Source organism: Suricata suricatta, chromosome X, assembly GCF_006229205.1.
Source record: "Suricata suricatta isolate VVHF042 chromosome X, meerkat_22Aug2017_6uvM2_HiC, whole genome shotgun sequence".
In the NCBI taxonomy this organism is placed as follows: domain Eukaryota; kingdom Metazoa; phylum Chordata; class Mammalia; order Carnivora; family Herpestidae; genus Suricata; species Suricata suricatta.
Genome location: NC_043717.1, coordinates 105621495 through 105635195, shown reverse-complemented (window position 1 = coordinate 105635195; position 13701 = coordinate 105621495). Strand labels below are relative to the sequence as shown.

Here is a 13701-nt window from a genome sequence, read left to right as displayed (position 1 = left end):
GCCCCCATCACTTCTTTACAATTCTGCTCAAGCCAGAGGAACAACCTCAGTTAACTGTTAGGTAATGCAGCGAGGTCAATCCTGGGAACAGCAGCCATGTGACTAAGTTGGGGGCGCGGGCAGGAGTCCCCTTAATCCATCACTGTTATGAGCATTCCTTATACACACAGACCAAAAGATCTGGTTGTCTTGTGTCTCTTTTACAACCTGAGTTAATGTTTTCTCTAGAACTTAATCTGCCATTATTATCAGCTACTTTGACTAGAATGAGACCTCAAAGGCAGGAGATTTCGGTTTTAGTGTACCACCTGTACCAAGCCTGGAAGTAAGAATTCAAGGACCTAGTACACTTTACCTTGCCTGTATATAAATGTGCATTTAGCTGCTTCCTTCATACCACAAATATTTGCAAAGTTGCAAGTATTAAAAAGGCGCTGTAGAGAACGAAGAGAAGCAGCTTAAAATCATATGAAAGGGGAGGAAGGAAACGACATAGACTAACTACAACATAAAGCAGACTCCAAGTGCCGTTAAGTCCCAAAACAACTTTCACTGGCTAGAGAAATTATAAACACATGTTTCTGTTAACATGGTACATCTCCATAGCACATTTTAGTCACAGACATGAATGGCACATAAGCAGGTGGGTCACTGCATGCCCAGTGCAAAGATGTTTTCCCTCTCTGTGATTATACTAAAAGTCATAGATGGGCTTTTAATAATACACCAGGAGGATGTGATGCTACTTAAAGAAATCCTAGAATGCCGCTCTACTGCAAGGCACGATTTCTTTTCCTCTGTAATACTCTTTCCCAATCCATTTTGCTTAAAACGGAGGTAACGGTGTCAGCTAACCAGGCATTATTTCAATAACGACTGAGAGATTAAAGAAGGGGCAGAAGCAGTACTAGCTGGCAAAGGAAATTAACGGTGACTTTCAGAGAAGCACTCTCAGTACTACTCCAGCAGCCACGATTAAGCATCACGTCGTATTTCAACTCATTATTGAGACAGCTCACGCAAAATTACAGGTCCATCACAGCTGGAATTTTCAAGGTAGTTTAAACAGTGCTCAAGACAAGGGGTACAAAAGGGACCGGCAAATTAAATGCTCCCGTGCTTAGTAACTCAAGGGCAGGGGCAACTTACCTCAACTTCGTCACTTTCATTTATATCTTTATTATAACCTACAGGTGGTGGGAATCTCACATCATGGAATGGAATCTGCCTCTCTGGCTGCCAGCTACAAATAAGCAAACACAGAATTATTTTACACGCTTTCTGGTTTAATGGGAACAATGACCACACTGCCATCAACTCTTGGCTAGGTGTGACCCTCTGTTTTTCTAGTTTAAAGAAGCAAATGCTTTTAAAATAGTATTTCGCTGAGTGGGGCCTAATGGCAATGTAGAGACATTTCAACCAAGTCTGCATGCAGCACAGCAGCCTTGTAGTTCTACTTGGAATATTCCTCTAGACACAATAGATCAACATCACAGTTTTCCAAACAAGTCTTTCTTCTGGTAATTTCAACCTCTAAGAGTGCTAAACGCAAGGCCACAACAGCAATTTCTTTTGATGCTTAAATTAAATGTTAGTATCCATAAGTGTTAGTAATATAATCACCATACTTCTCCTTGCAAGGGAATTTTAACCACGTTCTAAGGACCACAGAAACTGGTCCTAAATGCCCTCTAATTTCCAAGCAAAATGGGGCAGCCAGCATATTAGCGATTCACAACTCACTTTTCCCCCTTTAAATTTTAGATCCCGCGAGGTGGTCAACTCTTGCCATGGATAGCTGGCCGCTGACCGGCATGGCCTGGTAAGGTCTGCTAAACCACAGAAACCCGACGAAGACAGCCTATAGGAGTTTGGTAAGTTGCCTATGGTTTTAAATTTCAGATGATATGGAACAATTTTGAAAAACACCAGGTTACTCTTTTATATCCAAAATGATATAAAATATTAAAAGACAAACTTTGTAGAAACACTGGAGGATTCAACTGCTGCATTAGTCATTTCTGTTGTTGCTATTAAAGAGCTTTCTTAGTAAAATCCTGAGAAAAGTGCTAACTTTTTTAAAAAGAGCCATATAGAAGATAGGAGGGTAAGTAATTAAGTCAGAATTTGTGGAGATCTGATTAGGTCTATATTAGACCGAACACTTTCTTAGAATTAAACACATTTGAAAACTATGAAACTTTAGAAAACGTGGTCTTTACCTCAGAAAAGCCTTTTTATACATATAGAAAATTACTGACTTTTAACATGTTACAAACTCATTGCTAAATGTGTTTTGAAAAACATAATACAGAATATAATTTTCTTGGTTTCAAAGAAGGAAGAATTATTTTAAATCCTCAATGGACACAGATAAAACTTCAAATTCTTTATTCAAAAATGTGAACTACAGAAGGTAAAAAAACCTAACATTTAAAATAAGCTGGTATTATGGCAACAGGAGTTTCTTCATGATTTCTTTAGGAAAGAAAGGGTAAATATAGTCTGAACCCAAAAACACTGGGTTTTTCTTAAAACAGAAAAACAAAAAGGAAACACCCAAGGATGGGCAGAGACTACTTTGGTAGGGGACCTACCAAATCCTAGTGCTGTGTGCTCAAACCTGGCATTGAATGTCAAACATATTCCATGAACACCAACAATACAGTTGATCTATTTCAAATTCCCACAATGACAGCTTGAAGAAAAACTTTTATGCAGTGACAGTATAGGAAAATATTAGGAAGTCCAAATGTAGAATAATTTTAGATTTATAGTAGAAATCTGATTAAAAACAAAAGAAAACTGATCTGATAAGACAGTGTATTAACTATACACATTCTTAGCATACAGGAAAGGAGTGTTTGCTTAACACTTAAAGACTATGGGAGAAATTAATTAAAAGAGTAGCAAATAAAGATACCTCTTCCTTTATGGGCAAGATAACTTGTTTCTGAATGCATAGAGCCAAAAGTTCCAGAGTTTGCCCCAAACTTATATTCTGGACTGAGGTTACTCTAGACCTGAGAATAGGGTTGGATATTCTAAATCCTTTTATCTCTGTCCCCCTAAATGTGTTGCAGGCATCCAAGACTACTACTACTTTGTCCTGTTGGTAGCTCAAAGATTCTGCTAATGATAAAATCACAGTATGTCTGAGTCAGATATTAAATGTTAACAGATTTTCTGATATAACTCACATACCAAATAATCCATCCACTTAAGCGCATGTACAATTCAATGGTTTTCAGGATATTCAGATACGTGCAACCATTACCAATTTTCAAATATTTTCATCACCTCAAAAGGAAATCCCCTGCCCTTTAGTTATGACTCGCCATCCCCTCCAGCCCTGAGCAACCACTTTTCTATTTCTTTTCTCTCTGGATTTGCAAACTGCTTCTGAGATACTATCCATTCTCTTGGCACACACAAGCCAAAATGCTGTGATTGTGGATCATTCTTCAGAGTTCCACATAATCCTAAAATCATGATCACATCTACTACACTCTGGCTACGGAGTTTATATGTACTTTATAATCTTGAACGGCTAATCTGAAGATACCCTTTATTAGTATTTAAAAAAAACTTTGTCAACAGACTTGTCTCTCCCAATAAAATGCCAACATCTATACCACTGATGGCTTCGTAGAGCTAATGTTCACAGGCCTCTAAGTGTTTCTATTTACTCTTCTAGCAGAAAAGACTGCTGACTGCTATTACTGATTATAAATACATGATGAAACAGGTATTTAAGTTCATGAGTAAACATGATTATTCCTTATAAATAAACTAGACAATTTATTTTAGATTCAACATTATAAAACCCTCATCAATTTTAGCAATACCCATGATCCCATTCATTTTCATTTTGTAACAATCACAAATATTTCTATCCAAACTCAAAGTTAGTAATACAGAAGAATCTGGTTTCTTTCCTTATATTCAAGGGGGCTGAGATGTATGGATCAAGGTTAAACAAAAGGGATCTTTGAGGTTAAGAGTAGGAACAGTCATTCCATTGATTTTAATATTGTGTTGTTCAGGATCTTCCTGGTGAGTAACATGAAGATCCATTCCTGAAAAACACTCAAACTAGACTCAAATTTTTTAAAATGAGGAGTAAAAAGAATAATCAGTATCAAATATTAAGGAACCTGAACCTTAAAATTATACCAAGACACTTACTTGTTTTCAAATGCAACTGTTATTGAATCTTCATGAACATCCTTTACAAAAGCCTGTAAGAGAAACACCAGTTAAATAAACTTGTAAGCTTCAAGATCATTTATTTTTAGTTAAGTTTTATAGAGATACCAAACATTTTCTGTTTCAGAATAAAATGGAGCTTCAAATGTAAGCCTGTCAGTCTGTCAGGATGATTCATTCAGGGATCACATCTATTGTTTGGCTACCTACTATGTGCCAGGTCCTAGGAATATGGATTAGTTAAAACAAAACATGAAAAAACAATTGTGCCAGAGTTCAGCATCTAATGAGAGAGTGAAGTAATTGGAAATTACAATGCAGGTGTGGAGTATGTACCTCGAGGTGCACTTTAGGCTAAAATTATTAACAACTAAGAAATTTGATCCAGCACCACATGCCAGCCAGTATAGATCTCTTGTAATCTATCTTCTTCTCTTGAATAGAATTTTAGGAGAATATGATAGTAAATGACTATGTATAATCTCAAATCTAGGTATATACAAGCACACTAAATTTTCCTTAACAATATGCTGCTAATGCCACTAAAAAGTCCAATTACCAGAGTTTAATTAAATTCTCAATCTCACAGGCACTTGGAGGAAAAAACAGTAATACAGAGGTTTAAATCTTTTAAATCTGATGACGCAATTGTTAGTAATCTGCAGAAAGACATAACAAAATAGCTAACTAATTATCAAGAATTCTTTAATCAGCATGCCGTCCTTAATTCTATAAAATGACATAACTAAAGTAATAGCTAACTAATTATCAAGAATTCTTTAGGCAGCATGCTGTCCGTAATTCTAAAAATTAAGTTCTTAATAGGTGCAGGAAAGGTTTTTGTTTTGTTTTGATAATTAGAGGAATAAGATAAAGCATAAAGAAACCCAAGGGGCTTTATATTTTAATTCATTTAAAAATGGCTTGAGAGATTTAAGCTTCTTACTCAAATTTGTTCTGTAGATGTTTCTCTCCTTCCATGGTTTCTCCCTGCCTGTGGGATTACCGCCAAACTCCTTTTCTGGCTGAAAAAGGCCCAGCATGACCTGGTCCCACCCCTCACCTCTCCAAGCTTCATCTTTCACATCCCTGGAGGCTGCTGATCCAGCCATGCTAAACTACTTGGGCCCCTCAGTAAATGCTGTTCCTTCTTTCCCATTGTCCTTCCCCTCTGTTCATCTAGCTACCTTTCCTATTAGTCTTTTAAGGCTCAGTTCAGATGTCACCACCTATGGACAAACCCAGACTAGGTTAAATTCCGTGCTTTCGTTCTGAGTATATCCTATGGTCATCCCTACTGTAAAGTCACCCCACTATATTACTACTGCTCGTCTCCCCACTGACAGTAAGTTTCCTAAGGTCTTATTTTATTTACTGTTAGACTTCAGAGTGCCTATTAAGAACTCAATGAGTGGATCATTGCCCAAGGGTTCCTATCCTACCCATAGAAGAAAGATTGTGTGTGTGATTGTGTGCGCGCACGTACGTGATGTGTGTTGTGTTCATCAAGGAAGACAAAGTGAAGAAAGGTGAGTTTCCTTATCAAACTTGGAAGACTGAGGAAGACTTGCCACACAAAAGCAAGCAGAAGGTTGAGGAAGCAAGCCAGGCCTAAGGAAAAATAGGAACAAATACTCTGATCTGGAGAAACAGCTTGGAGTGTGGTAGAAAGAAATCCTTTGTGGACACAGAGGCCAACACAACTTACTGGGGAAAAAGAATAGTGTTTTCAACAAATGCTGCCAGGACAACTGGATATCTATGTGCAAGAGAATAAATTTTTGACCCTTACCTCAGACCATATACAAAAAAACACCTGAAAAGTTAGGAGACCAAAATGTACAACCAAAAACTATAAACAAACAAGTGATCCGAGGCAAATGTCTTGGTAAAAGTCTTCAAAGGCTTGAAGTTAAAGGATTAAAAAAAGTCTTAAACTTCTCCAAATACAAAATTAAAATGTACCAGTCAACTATTAATTAGTCGCTCTTAAAAAAAAACAATGGCGCATGAGGCAGGGGCCTGGAAAACTTTTATATGGAAGCTACATAAACAGAGACACCAATCTTCTACAATTATGTCTCCAAGAATAAAAGCAAAGCTATGCTAAAAAAAAATGTTTCCTTGTAAGATCAAGGTGGACTATAATGGAATCCAAGTGTTCTGCTATACCCAACATGGCTAAATTATTATTTCTAAGTTCAGCATGCACATACCTATATTTCTGTAGATGGCTGATTTAAAGGTGGGGAGGAATCCATATTTTCTTCCCATTTTTCCTGTTATATTTAAATCATGAACACTTTCTACAGCATCTTTTGAAAACTCTACTTTAATACTAACCCTGATGTTCTGGAATATACTAGATTCACAAGGGTACATGCCCTGAGTACTCTAAGAGGTTGTTTGCCTATTACTTCAGCAACAGAAAGCTTTGATTTTTGAGTTAGTTACTGAAGTTAGTCACTCTTAGTTTTATAAGTAAGTCCCTAAAGTTATGAAGAATGGGAATAGCAGACAACCCTACTCCCAATTCCTCCTTTCTCTTGACCTGATTGTTAATACAAAATTACCAATCTACTTTTGAGGGGAAAGGATCCATCAAGGACTAAAATCAACACTCCTACTATGAGGTGATCCCTTATTTACCAAGAAGAGCCATTATTTGTTTTCATTTAAAAAATATTTTCAGTTTGGGACAGAGAGAGGGAGATAGGGAGAAAGAGCACACACTCGAGCTGGGGGAGAGGGGCAGAGGTACAGTAAGACAGTCTTAAGCAGGCTCAATGCTCCATGTGGAGCCCAATTTGTAGCTCAATTGCAGGACCCTGGGATCCTAACCTGAGCTGAATTCAGAGTCAAATGCTCCAGGCACCTGGGTGGCTCAGTCAGTTAAGCAGATGACTCTTGATTTGGGTTCAGGTCATAATCTTGCGGTTCATGGGATCGAGCCCCGAGTCGGGCTCTGCACTGACAGCATGGGGCCTGCTTGGGATTTCCCTCTCTACTTCTCCCCTGCTCACTCACGATTCTATTTTCCTTCTTGTCTCAATTTTTATGTTTGCATGTTGTGGCAGTAATTAACATTAGTTCTTCACTGCATACTATGCAAAAAATGTTAAGTCCTTTAGTCAGTTAAGAGAACCTTGTTATAGCTGAGTGAAAAACTGTTCTCATTTAATTAGGCATCTTTCCAATACCATTGCTCTGGTCTAAAAATATGGGGTCTACCATAGCAGCCACAGGCCATGTGACTATTTATATTTAATTACAGTAAAACAAAATTAAAAAAAACCAGTCTCCCAGTCATACTTGCCACACTAAGGCAAATGCCTTAGTGCCTACTGTAGTGAACAGCACAGGTAGAGACTATTTCCAACATTGCAGAAAATTCCACTGGATGGCACTGATTTAAAACATTTTACAAATGTTGCGGACCGTTTTCAAATCCACCTTAAAAAAGCATTCTAAAAGTTGGTCTCATTACTTTATTGCTGTTATTTTTCGCTCTTTGCCAAAAAGTTATTGCAGAGTTTAATAATACTCATTCGCCACATTTGCCTACTTCCTAAAATCAAACGTTCCCTCAAAGCAGGAAGATCTGCAATTGTTGTGACTATTAACAACAGAAAGCTTTCAAAGGCTTTGAAGGCAATGCTGGATACATGTCAGAAATGGTTTGAGTAATCATCACAGCCTACTAGCCGCTGGTTTTCTAGTCAATGAGGCTTATTTCCATGTGGCTGTTTGTAGGACTATTCTAAAATCAGTCAATTTTAGTCACTGTTTGCATATTAAGAAAATACAGAAGGCACGGAAAACCTTCTTGTTGCTGCTCTGACAAGCTGACCAAAAGAAAGTATTGGTTACATCTGGCCTGCCCTCCCACCAAGGACAAACACCGCCTTGACTGCTGAGGCCTTTTAACTAACCTGTTGTTCACTTTCAACCAGGGTCCCCATTTTTCTGGGGCTCAACATACTTTCTCCAGGAGCCACTCTTTTGGCCACTCCTCCCTTACCCCAACACTCCTACCCTCCTTCCCTGGACACGTCTAGGGCATTCTCCCCCTACCCACCACCAACCTGGAAGACTACATGTGCTGTGATCCCCACCTATCTACACCAAGCTAAGTTGGTATTTGGGGAGACAAGAGGATCAGGGGTTCCCTGAGGTCACCAAAGAAGGCAAACTGAACGGGTCTGAATAGAAGGCACAAAGGGAGCTGTACTGTATTGAGAGCCAGGCTCTTACGGGAGTCGGGAAACTTAGTGGTTAAGAGTTTTGCTGCGAAGGAGACCGAGGTTCCAAGTTTCAGTTCTACCTGATAAGCTGTGAGAGTCCCCAAGTGACCTCAGTGCCTCAGACTCCTCCACTGCTAGTGACAAATGGATACAAGGGAACTGGACCCGCCTTCCAAGGGGTTGTAATGAAATCACACAGGTCTCATGTCTACCACAATCCCTGCCCTGTACACAAGCGGCACTAAATAAATGAGAGGTAAAGCAGAGAGGGATGTATTTTATAAAAGATGCAGAACCACAAATACTGTCGCAGTTGAGAAAGTTACATCTCAACAAAAGCACACTAAAGAAAAGACTTAAAAATTGGGATACAAAAAGAAAAGGCTATTTCCTCAAAGATACTAAATACTGAAAGATTATTTAGACTCTGAGAAGAAAAAGGTGTAATGAAAATCTTTAGGGTTTGAGAAAGACGCTAAAGTGCAGTGCTAAAGGCAGGTACAGGCTCTTCATCAGGAAAACAAACAAGAAATCAAAGTCATTATAGGATCCCCAACTTACTGGCAACTAGGCCTCAGAAGCTATCAGAGAAACCATACTCACCAAAAGTGCGCGATGACAATTCAAGCGTTCCACTAGCAGGACTGATGAATCTAACAAGTCCATCCTTATTTGGGGGAACTCTTACCCTCCAACTCACACCTCTCACCTTAGTAAACTCACAAACTGGTCATAAGTCACTGGTCACAAGAGTGGTTATCATATAGACAGCCTCTAGGTACTTCAGTGTAAGCCCCTGACACCCACTGAACACAACTACTACCCTGTCACTGAGAACAGCACAAGTAGTGCAATGATAATCCCAGTGGAGAAAATGCAGAGCACTGCAAAATGTCCCTCCTAGAGAAAGCCCACAAGACCAGTCGTAGGGATGCAGAATCCATACCCAAGGCTTCACATACAGAGTGAGTTAGCATTTTGTCACCCTCTGTGTGTGGGCCTTAACAACAAAAAGGAATGAACAAGGGAAAGGGAAAAGTACAATCAACCTCGTCGACAACCCTTCCGACCACAGCACATGTCCAGGGTTACGTGACTTTACTTGGGCACTTACCACAGATTCTGAGAAAAATGCATTTTTTCTGATTCAGCCCGACCCAACGATAACACACAGGTACAGAGAGAATACTACGACCTTTCCTGTGTGTATGTGTTCTAACTTTTTACTGCTTCGGTTCTTATGTGCTCCATATAACAAAGGCAATTTCATAGCGCGGTCAGAGACTTCCAACTTTCTCTTCCCTCAGTAGGCATTCCTATGAAAAATTACACTGTAAAATACCAAGCTGCGAGAGTTAAGAAAAAGCTGATAAAGAAGCTGCGTATGTCATGGCATCTTTGAAGCAACAGCTGAAAGTGGTAACGTCACCTTGCTTGTAGAATGCTACTAAGGAGGTGTTACAGTACAAGACGCAGTCGAAGGTTACGATAAAATTTTAAAAAGAGCAGGAAATCAAATCCAGTTCATTTCTTCGGCTACATTTCATCCTTTCAGAAATCAGACCATCTGACCTGATCTGAGGACCCTTACTAGCTATGAGGCTCAGTAGGAAACCACTTACCTAATCTCTTTGTACATCTCCGTCCTCATCTAGAAAATGGGAATAACAACAGCACAAGATTGTGGGAGAGGATTAAATAAATTATTTATGGATATAAAGTGCCCAGCTGCCTGGCACCTAGAAAGCTCTCAGTACCTTTTAACAGTTATGATCATGATCACAGTCATCTTAGGAAACACATTCCTCCAGTGGAGAGGAACCAGAAACCCAATTATTATACTATGAGTTTTATATTTAATTAATAATTTGGAGGTTTCCAGAATATGTGAGCAAGAAGTTGGAAAATGCACACTTCAAAAGGGGGAAAATAATGCTCCCACAAAGACACCAAACCCTAAAAAGGCTAGATTCGGGGAAGAAAAAAAATGTGGTTGACCTGAACAACTCACTTCCTTGAAGTACTAACACCTATAATGCAAAGTTAGAAATAGAGACTTCAGAGAAAACATGAATAATGCCTTCTGAAAGTTTATTTGTACTAAAACACTGATTTCTTGCAGGCCATGTATGTAGCTAATATGACATGTTGGGCCACTCATGTCTTCATGAAAAATACTTCTTCCTGATTGTACATTTTGTCATAAGGCAGCTGCTAGTTCCATATTACTCACCACATTAAAGTCTGCCCTCAGATACCAAACTTAAAAACGTAAGATACATTAAATTAAAACCTAAAAATAAGAATACAATTTAGCATATTCATACCATATCACAATATTTAATCAGAGGTCACTATATTTTCAAAAAACTATCTTATGATTCCAACACATGATTTATCCAACTTTAGTAATTTCCATGCTAGTATCCAAAACCTAGGAACCTCAGGATATACTAGTACATTCAGATCAGAATGACATATATTGTATATTCAATACATTACAACTATCATACCCCCCAAAAAGAAACCCTTAACACACACACAAGCGAAACACAACAAGAGCCACCACTATGCTATTTTAGGCAGAAGCCCCTAGAATAAAGAACTTATTTCAACATTATTTGTTTAGATACTTCGTAAAGATTTTGAGAGGCTTCTTCAAGTCTTAAATAACCTAAGACTAAGTTGTACAGAAGACTAACTTTTTCTAAGTCAAAGGAATGAGTAAGCATAGAAGTAGTGGCTCTGACAACTACTAACATAACTTTCAAGTTTTTAACAATAAACACCAGAGGGAAAAATAGAAATGAATCCTCTCATCTTAGAGTTTAGGTTTCATGATTCTGTTAATTCTGAATCTTGAGCTTTAGTTATTTTGCAGGAAAAAAAACCCCAAATATTTGAGGCTATACTCTATCCAGTTTATATTGTAAACTTGGACCATGTACTCAGAAGATGGAGAATCATCGCTTACAATATGGTGGTTCTGTTAGGCAAATAAAAGTCTGAATTCACTTATTCTGAAGTTGAGTTGTTCAGTTTTTAAAGGCTTTTATATCAGTTTGGTGAACTAGGTTCCTGTCTTTTTCATAAATGTAATGTTTCTCAATTTCTCTACGTGTATTTGATGTTTCACATTTCCCTTCAAGGAACCAAGGGACAATCCATTCTTTTTATTTATCTTCATATTAAGCAAATTCGTGAAAAAAAAAAAAAACACCCACACAACTAAAACGGGGGATTAACAGCAAAGGTAGAGGGCATTTCTTATTATAGTCCAATCAGTTTGTGAGCAAAATCACAGAGCAAAGATAGGTTGCTGGACGGGAACAATAAATCCTTCAAATCCAGGATGTGCTACTTGCCTACTCAGAGCAGGCATACTCCACTGAAAAGACAGTAAGAGTGGTGTCCAATCTAAGCTAATATCAGCGATCTATTACAACTCTGCCCAACCGCAAACCCCTGCTTATACTGATTACAGTCAGCACCACAAAACTACCCATGATAACCAGAATGATTCCACACTAGCATAAACTGTCACGTACCACTAAAATAAATGTGAACATTTTGACTACAGAGTCAACATAAGCAATTTTATATTGGTGAGACCACTAACATAAAGGTTGGGTTTTTCCGTTTACAGCTGCAGGTTTTATCTTTTGGTTGAAAGTGTGGAGCAGCTTACATACTTTACACACTTACGAAATACATTGATCCCCAAATATCTCCACAGAATTGGTAAATACACATGTATGAAGTCACTTGTTAATTTTCCCGTAGCCAAGTGAGTCTCATCCGAAATGTTTAAGTTATGCTATAATAAATTTAAGAAATGCGTTGGACAATAGCAAATTTCCATGCTTCCTTCCGTTTGTACCTTCTACTGCCAAAATACTGTACTAAGGTGGCATTTTACCTAAAGAAGTTACAAACATTCTAGAGAAAAAGAGAATTTATAGATTACTAGATCTACAGTGAGTACTACCAACAGATGCCCTACCGATACATTAAAAATATTTTAAATCCTCCTTTTGAAAATGCAAGATAGTAGTTGATCCGCAGTGGTGTAACTTAAAAAAAAAAAGAAAAAGAAAAACCCACAGCACTACTATGCATGCCTATTTAAAACCTCAATAATACTGTCCACTGCAGCATTACACACTGAGAAAAGGTCGTCAAGTATTTGGAGCACAAAACAATTATTTCGACTCGCGATTTACAACACTCTAGTAATGATGTACTCTCAGTTAATTTCTTGAAGTTTTAGGCCACATATTCAGGCCGTTGGAGGGTTAAAAACTGTTTCCTGAAGTAGCAGAGTTGCTATCTTTTCAGACGCTTAAGCATCTGTATTCCTGAATTTGGCAGCGTTTGTAACCAGGGAGGGGGCCGCGAATATTTAAGATTACAAACTTCTCTAATGCACTACTCAGATATGTCAGGGTCTTCCTGAAACTTTTGGATATAAAATCTCTTCTGAAATCCACAAAGAGAGGCCACTAAAAATCAGTTGCCATTGTGATTCGGTACCGACTACAGCTTCTCACTCCTCTTTCTTCACACCCCTGGCCGAGAACGAGAACACCGGAGCTCTCCGAAGTCCCAATACTGGACCACCGGAAAAGAGAAGCCAAAAGAGATCTCAAACCCTCGGTGCGAGGCAAGAGGAGGCTCGACGGAAGCGCCCCCAGCTACTCAGCAACTACCCACACGTCAGGCCCGGATCCCACTGGGAGAGGATATTTAGAAAAAGGAAATAAGCCGTCCCCGTCACTTCGCGCGGAGACCGGCCCTTCGCGCCGGGATCTCGTACCTGCCGCCGGCCCTGGCTCATCCCCAGCTCTCCCTCGGCCCCCGAGAGGACACCCTCTTCTCCTTGCCCGCTCTCATTCCGATAGGCGCCGGGGCCTCTTACAGGAGAGGCAGCAGGGCGCGAGGGGCTTCCTACAGGCCCCAAGTCCGGTCCTTCGCTCCCAAACAACATCCCAACGAGAGCACCGTGACCCCCGGACGCGGCGCTCGGGAAGAGGGCCCCAGGCCTGCCTCCCGCCGAGGCCGAGAAGAAAAGGGAGGGAAAGAAGGGCGAAGATGGGGCCTGCCCTAGAGTCAAGTACCTTGTAGAAAGCGCCATTGGAGCCCCGCACTTCCACCACTAGCTCCTCCATCTTCTCGAAAGCCCAGCTCGCGCCGGGAGCCCGCCCCCGAGAGGTGGGCTGCGGGCTCAAGAGGCCCAGTCGCCGCC

At 39.6% G+C, this 13701-nt stretch overlaps 1 protein-coding gene across 12 annotated transcripts in view; it reads right to left on the bottom strand.

Moving 5' to 3' along the window:
- Positions 1 to 13695, bottom strand: part of FMR1 (fragile X mental retardation 1) — a 36965-nt gene extending 23270 nt beyond the window's left edge. For all 12 annotated transcript variants that reach the window (XM_029929769.1, XM_029929771.1, XM_029929770.1 and 9 more), the window contains exons 1-3: positions 13574 to 13695; positions 4192 to 4244; positions 1150 to 1243 (exon numbers count right to left, since the gene is read on the bottom strand). In XM_029929769.1, the coding sequence (XP_029785629.1) occupies positions 1150 to 1243; positions 4192 to 4244; positions 13574 to 13624 (198 nt within the window). In that variant the 5' untranslated portion in view covers positions 13625 to 13695. The remainder of the gene's footprint in view (positions 1 to 1149; positions 1244 to 4191; positions 4245 to 13573) is intronic.
- Positions 13696 to 13701: the final 6 nt, after the last annotated feature.